The following is an 11,528-nucleotide window of genomic DNA, read 5'->3' as shown; positions in this document are numbered from 1 at the left end:
GCGGAGGGCAGCTCTGGAGCTGATTGGGCGGCAGCGGAGCCGCTCGCGGAGCCTCTAAGTTGGGCTGCTCCGGAGGGCTAAATTTATCTTCAGAGGAGCGACCGCGCCAGCCGCGACCCGGATCTCTCTGGAGGCGGCATAGGCGGTGTCCCTGAGCCGAGAGCATCACCCTGTCCCCGCATCCTCCTTTCCCTTTGTTTTGTTTTTCATCCCCCTCCCCCTCCGCTCCCCCTTCCAGTCCGCGACGACTGGCTCTTGACCCCGTTCAGGCCTCGGTGAAGGTGAGGACCCGGAGCCGCCTCGGCGGCCGAGCGGTGCGCTCCGAAATGGCCGCTGCCTTGAGCTGTGTAAAATGGCGGCCGCAGGCTGAGCCGGGGGCCGCGGCGCTGCCCTGCAGCCCAGCCGCAGAGAAGACCGGCCTCCGTCCCTGAGGGAGGTGACGTAGAGAGATAGTGTTGGGTGCTGAGGAGACTGCCCGGGGACGCGCGAGAAGAGTTCTGGAGGCGAGGGTGGGCGAGCCCCCGGATGCGGCGGTCCGCCGGCAGCGCGCACCTGCGACCTGGAGGGATGGCTGGCCCAGCAGCACGTCGAAGTGACCGTTTAAAGAAGCATGTAGGTGCCGGAAGGGCAGCCGCACCCGCCTTTGCCTAGGCTTGCTGACTGGATGCACCCCTTAACCCGGCCCTCCTGCCCCTGAGGGTATTGTTCACGGCTGCAACCGCCGGAAGGTGGGGGGTGAATGGACGGTGTTACCTGGCAGTTGAACCCACAGAAGAGACAAAAGAGCAGGGTTTCTCTCCACACCCCCACCCCCTCCCATCCCCCAGCCTTTCGGGTAATGGAATAGAAACTTGACTCTCAGGGGAGTCCAGAGTCTTTGTCCTCGAGAGATTCGGGAAGGCACCTCAGAAGAGGTGGGGATGAGGCCTGCCTTCCGCAAAACAAAGCTTCCTGCCCGGTTGTGTCGTCCTCAGGTAGCCAGGGAGAGGAGGGATCCCCATCCTAACCAGCAGCTCCACCAAGTTCTCTGTTGCTAAATTAAAATCGGGATTGTGGAAACGAAAATGCACGGCGCTGTTGCCCCCAATAATACCGGTGTAGGTAGGGCTGTCTGCTGCTGCCAGTTGGCGACCCGTTAACTCCCTGGCATCCGTCACCCATTGTAATGCTTCTCTCTGTGCCGCGCTTGAGCGCTTGGGAAATTTAGGGTACTCAGGAACACACAAGGAACGGCTAGGTGCGTGGGCTCCGCAGCCCCAACTTTTTGGGTTCTGTTCTTAGTTCTTCACTTACACGATGTGTTAGGTTAGCGGGTGGCTTAACTTCTCTGCGTCTATTAGTTCACCTCTAAAGTGCAGTTATTAATAGGCGCTGACTCTCACGTTTGTTTTGAGGATTAAATGAGATCATCTCTATGAGGGATCTAGTAGTTACAAGCATTGGTAAACCACGATCGTTCAATAAACATTAGCAAGCTAACTTAGGAAATTGGTTGAGGGGACAAAAATGGTCATAGCAAGAACGCGTATCTCACGTAACACTGCCCTGTAGAATTCTATTTTAGATTACTTTTAATGCTTAGTTTTACAGACCTTAAGATGTGGCTGTAACTTTTAAAAGTTAGGTTTAGTTTTTGAAAGTTTTACAGGTGTTTCTGTCAAGTCAACGGTTGGTAGAATGTTTGAAAAACAGTGGGCTAACCAGGGTATTAAATGAGACAAAAATATGATCATTTTTACTACTGGGCATCTTCTGTTTCAGTCCACCTGCATTGCGGTGAAGAATCACTTGCACTGCCTAGGTCTAAAATGTAATGAAGGGTCGTCTTAGGGGTTTGTAGTTAGTTCTGCTTTTGCAGTGTCTAATTTTAATTTTTCTCATTCTAGGATTTTGGTTACTCCCTTTCCACCCCATACCCTAATTTTATTCTTTTGAAGAGTCTTCATTTCAAGCTGCCAAGGTGGAGAGTGTGATTGCAGAAGGGAGTACTCTTCATTTCAGGTATCTTACTATCAAGCTATTGGGAGGAAAGCCATTTTGCTTTAGGATATAACGTGAGAATTCAAAGCTTACTCTGTAGCCAAATCATAGTTTAAATCAAAAGCACATCTATTTGAGTAGGCACTAAATATGTACGCCTTAACTTGCAAAGTTAGTAATCCTGAAAGGTCTTAACATTTGCATTACCCTTCCATTTATGCTTTTAAAATTCTATGAGGAACAAAGCCATTAAAATAAGAGTTTATGTTTTCTTTTAGGTCCTGGTTAATGGAATGCAGAGTAATTAGTAAAATATACATTACTTTCAATGGGTCTTAATTTGGAAAAGTATTTATGTGATTTTAATTCCAGAGAAATAGTAGCTAACTTTTGGTCTACAGCTTATTTTTCAATACAGAATTCTGTGTTTTGCAAAACTTTGTGTTTTTGTGTTTTTAATATAGTTTATCAAAGTAGTCGCTAGTCCTGGTAGGAGGCTTCAGATGTATAGTATATCAACAGTGAATCTATCAACTGGCAGTAAGCATCAGAAAGCTAAAAGAGATTCCAAGATACTATATGCCATGAGAAGGGGTTGGTAAAATATGGTCTATTCTGCCTGTTTTTGTAAATATTTACTGGAACAACCGTGTCTGTTTTTTTATGTGTATCTATGCCTGCTACCATGCTGCAACTGCAGAGTTGAATAGTTGCAAGAGAGTCCATATGGCCCATAAACTCAAAAATATTTACTGTTTTGCTCTGTACAGAAAAAGTTTGCCAACCCCTGGCATGGGACATGTTCCTCAAGGTCCCTCCCTTAAAAATACACTTATCAACTCTTCATTATTTCTTAGCTTAACAGTTCCCAAACTGTGTTTTGTAGATTGTTAGTATTCTCTAAGTTCGTAAGTATTCTGAGAAAAAGATCAATATTAACAGCAGTTTTCTTTCTAGTTTATTTTAAAATATAAGTTTAAGACTACTAAACTCATTTCTATAGCTTTATTTTTATGTGATAATCTACCTTTAAGAAAAGGTGTGCCATACCTGAGAGCACCAGGAAGTCGCATGAGAGATCACCTGATACACGAACGTGTGATGTTCCATCTACGCATTGATGCATAGGCAGCATTTACAAATTAACTGATGTGTTGCTCTATATCATCTCTTTGATGATTGCTCATCTTCTGTGTATCCTGTCATATAATTTCAATACATCTGTGATACTCAATGTTTATTCTAAATTAACCATGTTTTGTACCACAAACACATTGCCTATGGATCTGTTGCTGAAACAAGGAAGCCTTAAACAGGAAGTAGAATCTTTTTGTTATCAAATTGTGTCTGAATCAAACGATCAAAAGGTTGGAATATTACAAAGCGAGAATGAACAGTTGCAACCTTCAGTGTCTAAAAAATCAGAAGGTGAGCTTTCCAGGGTCAAATTTATGTCCAGTTCCAACAAAATAACAACATTTAGTAAGAAACCAAAAAGAAGAAAATATGATGAAAGTTATCTGTCTTTTGGATTTACTTACTTTGGGAATAGAGATGCGCCTCATGCTCAGTGTGTGTTATGTAAGAAAATTCTATCAAATAGTTCTTTGGCCCCTAGTAAGCTTCGAAGACATTTGGAAACTAAACATGCTGCCTATAAAGACAAAGACATAAGCTTTTTCAAGCAACATCTTGATTCACCTGAAAATAATAAACCTCCAACACCTAAAATTGTCAATACAGATAATGAAAGTGCTACAGAGGCATCATACAATGTAAGTTACCATATAGCCCTGAGTGGAGAGGCTCATACTATTGGAGAATTGCTTATCAAGCCTTGTGCAAAAGACGTTGTGATGCGGATGTTTGACGAACAGTATAGCAAAAAAATAGATGCAGTACAACTATCAAATAGTACTGTTGCACGTCGGATTAAGGATCTTGCTGCTGACATTGAAGAAGAGCTTGTATGTAGACTGAAAATTTGTGATGGGTTTTCACTGCAACTAGATGAATCAGCTGATGTTTCAGGACTTGCAGTGCTGCTTGTGTTTGTTCGTTACAGGTTTAATAAATCTATTGAGGAAGACCTACTCTTATGTGAGTCTTTGCAAAGTAATGCTACTGGTGAAGAAATTTTCAACTGCATCAACAGTTTTATGCAGAAACATGAAATTGAATGGGAAAAATGTGTTGATGTTTGTAGTGATGCTTCTAGGGCAATGGACGGGAAAATTGCTGAGGCGGTCACCTTGATAAAATATGTGGCTCCCGAAAGCACCAGTAGTCACTGCCTATTATATAGACATGCACTAGCAGTTAAAATAATGCCTACATCTCTGAAAAATGTGCTAGATCAGGCAGTACAAATCATCAATTACATTAAAGCTCGGCCACATCAGTCCAGGCTACTAAAAATTTTATGTGAGGAAATGGGTGCCCAGCACACAGCACTTCTTCTGAATACAGAGGTGAGGTGGCTTTCCCGAGGTAAAGTTCTTGTAAGACTTTTTGAGCTTCGTCGTGAGCTGTTGGTTTTCATGGATTCAGCTTTTCGACTGTCTGACTGTTTAACAAATTCATCTTGGCTGCTAAGACTTGCATATCTTGCAGATATTTTTACTAAATTAAATGAGGTTAATCTATCAATGCAAGGAAAAAATGTAACCGTTTTCACAGTATTTGATAAAATGTCATCATTGTTAAGAAAATTGGAATTTTGGGCTTCATCTGTAGAAGAAGAAAACTTTGATTGTTTTCCTACACTCAGTGACTTTTTGACTGAAATCAATTCTACAGTTGATAAAGATATTTGTAGTGCCATTGTGCAGCACCTAAGGGGTTTGCGCTCTACTCTGTTAAAATATTTTCCTGTAACAAATGACAATAACACTTGGGTTAGAAATCCGTTTACAGTAACTGTTAAACCAGCCTCATTAGTAGCACGGGACTATGAGAGCCTGATTGATTTAACATCTGATTCTCAAGTGAAACAAAATTTTAGTGAACTTTCACTAAATGATTTTTGGAGTAGCCTAATTCAAGAGTACCCAAGCATTGCGAGGCGTGCAGTTCGTGTACTTCTTCCTTTTGCTACGATGCACCTGTGTGAAACAGGATTTTCATATTATGCCGCAACAAAAACAAAATACAGGAAAAGACTTGATGCTGCACCACATATGCGGATTCGACTTAGTAACATTACACCTAATATTAAGCGGATATGTGATAAAAAGACACAAAAACACTGTTCTCATTGAAATTAGAGGGTTTTGCATGTCTCTTGATAACCAAATATAAGATGAAAATAAAAGATGATTTCATCTCCAGTATTTTGGGGTTTTAAATAAAATGATTCATATTTTTTATACTTAGATTTTAAGAAAGCAAAAAGAATCAGAAGTTTTAGGTTTTAAGCATGTATTATTGGTATTTCTTCTTCACATTATAATTTCAAAGAGTTCCATGGTCATAACTGTGGGAAGTGTTGGTCTACAAGATAAAACCTCAGTTCCTTGGGATCTATGAATCTTTCTAGTCCTGCCTACCCCACAGCTCTCCAATCACATGGAACACCTTGCCATTCCCTAAACACATCACACTTTCATGCTTTCAGATCTCAAAAAATATTCCTTCCCCTTGCTTCCCAACAAACTCCTATTTGCTTTTCAATAGTTTGACCTAATTTATCTTTGGTATTTTGATTCTATATATCTTTCTGTTTTGGCCCTATTTTTTTTGTGCCTGTCTCAAGTGTGAACTGCTTGGTAGCCTTGTGATTCCTAGTGCTATTGGACTGAGCTCTTAGGAGGTCTTATTCAGCTCTATGTCTCCATTGCCTAGCAAAAGGCCTTCTAAAGTAAAATTCTCAGTAAAAAATATTTTGGTGAATCAACGAGAAATGGAATGGGGTATGGTAGCTTATATTTGTCTATCTGCATGTGTACAGAATGTCAGTTACCCTTTATGGCTTGGACTCAATTATTCTTGTTGTTTCTCAGTTCCTATCTAGAGTATTGTATATGCCATATACTGTAGACTAAGGTTTTACTATACTTGAAGATGATTAGACTTGAAATTCTTACCAATTTATCTTTAGAATTCTTTGAAAGAGGTCAGAATTTCCTGTCCCTCTTCCCACGTTACATCATTTCACAGGTCACCAGTTCAGTGTCAAATATTTTGTATTTACTCCTGTAGAGGTAGCCATTATTTATTTAATCTCACGTATTCAAACCTAGTTCCCGTTTTGGGGAGTAGAAGGACCTCTCCTCACTAAGGCAGAACGTAGTAGCATGATTATGTTGGGGGACTTGCTCCACTGCTTAATGAGCTATTTACCATTGGGCAGTTTGAGCCCTCCTATACCTCAGTTTTCTCATCTGTAAAATTATACCTTGAGGGTTATTAATAAGATCAGATGAGTACCTATCTAAAATTCCTAACAGTAGGTGATAGAAAAAAATATACAATAAATATTAGTTATCCTCCATATCCAAAGTCCCATTTAAACTTTACATCCACACTCACTTCTAGTCTGGGTTTTTGTTCTCTGGAGGCTTAGCAGCCTTCCAGTCCGTAGGATCTGACCCAATCTAAGGCAGCAAGATTAAGCATCTCTGGCCCAGGTTTTGTCACATTATTAAGCATCTATTTTATCTTACTAGATTCTTGTATGCTATCAATCTTTACAGCAATCCTGTGGGATCAAGTAACTTTTGAATTTGCCTAAGATTACACATTAAGTAGCACAATGTGGCAGCCCTGGTGGCTCAGCGGTTTAGCGCCGCCTTTGGCCCAGGGTGTGATACTGGAGACCTGGGATCGAGTCCCACGTTGGGCTCCCAGCATGAAGCCTGCTTCTCCCTCTGCCTATGTTTCTGCCTCTCTCTGTCTCTCATGAATAAATAAAATCTTAAAAAAAAAAAAATTCCGTAGCAGAATGTAATTTAAAACCTTGGAGTGCCTGACTGGCTCAGCAGAGCGTGCAACTCCTGATCTCAGGGTTCATGAATTCAAGCCCCACATTGGGTGTAGAGCTTACTTAAAACAAAGAATAGGTCTTTCCCATGGATGGTACTTTTTGTGATCATTACTTTTTACATCTTTATTAAGAGCATCAAACAGTGACTTGGGAGTATAGCTAAAACTCCCTACTAAAATCTGAACATTTCTTTCAAATTCTGTATTTTTTTTCTAGATCTGAAATTAGCTGGCTACTTCAAAATATTACTGCTTTAATATAAAACTATCTAAAAATAGAGATTAAATTGCCACCAAGGAAAATTAATTCACTAAAAAGATTCATCATAATCGCTCGTATATGCGGTACTTTTTGTCAACTTCCTAGAATTAAATCTACCCTAATTTGAGAGGCATGTACAATGCTATAACGTCCATGTCTGGCTGATACTTCAAGTCTAATGAAACTCATGTGATTACTGAACCTGGGCCCTTGATTAAGTTATTTGTTCAGGATATCATCCTCTTGAGATAAAAGACCTCTCTTTCTTTCCAGTTCTTTACCTGTAACCTTCTCTGAGTCTAGATCTTTGCATTAAACCCAAATCTGTTGACTAGGATCCTACCGTCTGATAATAGACCCACTTTAATGCCAACACTACCCAACTTGGTTCTTGATGCTAACTTCTCACCTATTCTGTAACCTATGAGGACTAACCTGTGGATACCATGTATGGTTAGGGACAGTGGACTTTTAGCTCCTGAAGGTCCCAGGGCCTGGGACCTGCTGAATGATATGCAAATCTAGTTCCAGACATAACATCTCTCTTACCCTAACCTACTGTAGGTACCATGAGTGAATCCCAAAACAGAAGATTCTTTTCCTTTACGTTTAAATCCTACCTACCCTTCAGACTTTGCCTTTCCTGAAAAGCAAAGCAAAGTCTTGAGCACTGTCAAACTCCCTTTCCTTTGTACTCTAAAGCCCTTTGGTTACTCTTCTGTCAGTACTCCCTAAGGCTCCAGATACTAGAAGTTATATCTGGAGCTAGAGGGAAGCCTCTCATAAACCCTCTCATATAAAAGAAGAAACAAGTCTTAAAGAAATGGGTAGCATTCTTTCAATGGAAGAGATTTGGGGGCTAAAAAAATACTCTATGACCTCTTCAAATGACAGCTTCTCTCTCTGCCTGTGCACGAAACATAGCTCGCCTAATGTATCTAACCCAAAAGGAGATTTCCACTTTGATTCTAGATATTTAAAGTAATTGAAATTGCAGTGCCTGGCTGGCTCAGTTGGTAGAGCATGTGACTCTTGATCTCACGGTCATGAGTTTGAGACCCACATTGGGCAGAGTTTACTCTAAAAATAATAGTAATAAAAAGTAATTAATTGAAATTGCCTTGATTGCTTAATGAGGATTGTTTCCTAGTATTACACATAAATACACTGATTGTAATTTCTTGTATCTAAGACTTCTTTAGGCTCATAGAACTTAGTTTCTAATCATAACAAAAAGTGCTCAGTGGATTGAATTCCCTACCTTAAAAGATAAAAAAGTATTAAGGTGACATACAACTTATATTGTAACATTATAAAAATTGGCTTTAATTTCTTAGCTTGCCTTAAACATATAAAGCAATGACTATTTGCCTCGCAAAGACTTCAGAAGTGGCATTTTGTAAGTCACCTTCCATGTTGCCTTAAAAATGCAGTTTTACTCCCCAAAGTAAAATTTACCTACAACTCTTGGAAGAATCCATCAGCAGTATAAATCTAGGTACCTCTGGAACATACTCATGTTTAGTACTTGCTTTCATCTTTTAAAGTTGGTATAACTGCACTTAATTAGTACAATGGAAAGAGTTCTGAAGCAGGTGTCAAGAGACATGTTCTGCAACTAATTGCCTTTCATCTTCTATAGGCTTTAGTTTCTTGACTTAAAATGAGCTCTAAAGTTCTTGTCAAGTAAGATCCAAATTTAAACCTAACTAAAGATCAGGGTGATGATAAAGATGTACTCAGTTATTTGAAATATGAGAGGTTTTATCCTAGAAGCCAAGCTTTATTTATTTATTTTGTGGGAAGCCTGACCTAGGACTCAATCCCAGCACCCTGGTATCATGACCTGAGCTGAAGGTAGATGCTCAACCACTGAGCCACCCAGGTACCCTGAAGCCAAACTTTACAATGAGTCTTTTGCCATAATACTTTTACCAACCAAATGATAAAATTTTTAAATTGTCCCATCATGGATATTTATTGGGTAAGGAATTAAGTGCTTTTTTGGAAGGGAGATGTACTTTGAATTGAGAAAACATTGGAAAAATTAAAATAAGCTTGGTTAGAACTATTGAAATCCAGTATAGATTTTTTTAACCTTTTTTTTTAAAGATTTTATTTATTTATTAATGAGAGATACATACACAGAGAGGCAGAGAAGCAGGCTCCATGCAGGGAGTCTGACGTGGGACTCGATCCCGGTTCTCCAGTATCATGCCCTGGGCTGAAGGGGGCGCTAAACCGCTGAGCCACCCAGGCTGCCTGAAATCCAGTATAGATTAAATAAAGTGTCAGGCTGCAGTAGAAATTGTTGACTCTATCCCCAGCATATATTTTCCTGTTGTAAACTATCAATTTTCTTTCAGGTACCCATTTTTCCCTTACATAATCTATGTACTTAAGCAACAGCTGACTCCACTCTCGTTTGGGGAATGAACCTACTTTGCCTAAGATAGCTTTCAAACATTTTTGACCCCAATTCATGATAAGAAACAAACTTTACACTATAATCCAGATGTGTGTATGTGTGTGAGCACCAAAGTTTCATAAAACAGTACTCTATATGTGCAATGCAATCTCAAATCTTTAATTTTTTAAATAATGATTAGGACCCAAAGATTAATTTCATGACGCATTCTTGAGTTATGATCTACCATTGGAAATACATTGGTGAGTGTAATGCCATTGCACTTATAAATATTCAGAAACCTGGATCTAAATTTATTAAGGCATAGTATTACTCTGACCACCGGAATTCGTTCACAATATCCTGTGACCTAGTATAGGCTGGTGAAAAGCAAAGGCAGATTATTATAGCAGCTCTGAGAAAAGATGCTTCCTGACTCCTTAAGAAATTGGCATCCTGGGATCCTGGGTGGTTCAGAGGCTGAGCATCTGCGTTCGGCTCAGGGCATGATCCTGGAGTCCCGGGATCAAGTCCCACATTGGGCTCCCTGTGAGGATCCTGCTTCTTCCTCTGCCTATGTCTCAGCCTCTGTGTGTGTGTGTGTGTGTGTGTGTGTGTGTGTCTCATGAATAAATAAGTAAAATCTTTAAAAGAAAAAGAAATAAAGATCCTACCTAGGTAGGTACTTGGAGGGGATCCCTGGGTGGCTCGGTGGCTTGGCGCCTGCCTTTGGCCCAAGGCGCAATCCTGGAGTCCCGAGATTGAGTCCTGCATCAGGCTCCCAGCATGGAGCCTGCTTCTCCCTCTGCCTGTGTCTCTGCCTCTCTCTCTCTGTGTGTGTCTATCATAAATAAATAAATAAATCTTAAAAAAAAAAAAAAAAAAAGATCCTAGGTACTTGGGAGACCTGGAATTGCTGCATCTCTCTAGCCTGGGATAAAGCAAAATACAAGTTTTGACAGAGCCAAAAACTTAGAAATTAAATCAGAGCTCTGACTGAACCACACTTGGTCACTATCCTGCCTGTAATTTTTTTGTTACATAGGCCAGTAAATGCCCTTTATTGTTTAAGATAGTTTACGTTAGATTTTCTATTACCATTGACAGAATTGTCATAACATAGTAGTCTAAAGGGAAAGCAATATAAAACTAGAATTTATTGGTATACTTAACCTCAATGATGAGGTGAGTGCCATCTCATTATAAGGTAGCCTGCTTATTTAGTCATCTGCCTTAGTTTCATCATTCAGAATTCTCCCACTGGTACTATTTCATAGACCAGAAACAAAATCAATGTATATGTTAACACTAGGTATCATCAAATACCACTTATTTCTCTTAGTAGGCCAACTTGATAAATGTATTTTACTTATTAGCTAAGGCTGGGCTAGTTGCAAATCGGATATATAATTCAAATTAGAAATTAACCTTGAGATCAAACTTGTTTATTTTTCTTTTAATGTGTTGAAGAGCCTGGTAAATATGATGTGATTTTTTTTCTTTAATAAGTCCTATTCTTTGTTGGGGCAATAACCAGCCAGAAGTAGTATGTGTAGTCCTCTTTCTTAAAAGTTACTTTCTGGCAGCACCTGAGTGGCTCAATTGGTTAAATGTCTGCCCTGGGCTCATGTCATGATCCCAGGGTTCTGGGATTGAGCCCCACATCAGGCTTTCTGCTCAGTGGGGAGCCTGCTTCTCCCTCTCACACTCCCTCTGCCTGCTGCTTTGCCGGCTTGTGTGCTCTTCTCTCTCTCTTTCTCTGATTCTCTGGCAAATAATAAAATCTTTTAAAAACAAAATTTACTTTCTGTTGAAGTTGTAAACAAATTTCCCTAAAAGATTGTTTCAACTTCTTGGAAGAATTAGTTGTTGACCAGATGAAATCTGTCATATAGC

The 11,528-nt window shown here is 40.1% G+C and overlaps 1 protein-coding gene across 1 annotated transcript; it reads left to right on the top strand.

Moving 5' to 3' along the window:
* The first annotated feature begins 220 nt into the window (after nucleotides 1-220).
* On the top strand, nucleotides 221-5,311 carry ZBED5 (zinc finger BED-type containing 5). The gene is made up of 3 exons (NM_001097982.2): nucleotides 221-281; nucleotides 1,887-2,001; nucleotides 3,020-5,311. The coding sequence occupies exon 3, from the start codon at nucleotides 3,156-3,158 to the stop codon at nucleotides 5,238-5,240; it is 2,085 nt and encodes a 694-aa protein (NP_001091451.1). The 5' UTR covers nucleotides 221-281; nucleotides 1,887-2,001; nucleotides 3,020-3,155; the 3' UTR covers nucleotides 5,241-5,311.
* The last annotated feature ends 6,217 nt before the right edge of the window (nucleotides 5,312-11,528 follow it).

Source organism: Canis lupus, chromosome 21 (assembly GCF_011100685.1).
Source record: "Canis lupus familiaris isolate Mischka breed German Shepherd chromosome 21, alternate assembly UU_Cfam_GSD_1.0, whole genome shotgun sequence".
Taxonomy (NCBI): domain Eukaryota; kingdom Metazoa; phylum Chordata; class Mammalia; order Carnivora; family Canidae; genus Canis; species Canis lupus.
This window is presented reverse-complemented; position numbering and strand designations above follow the sequence as displayed.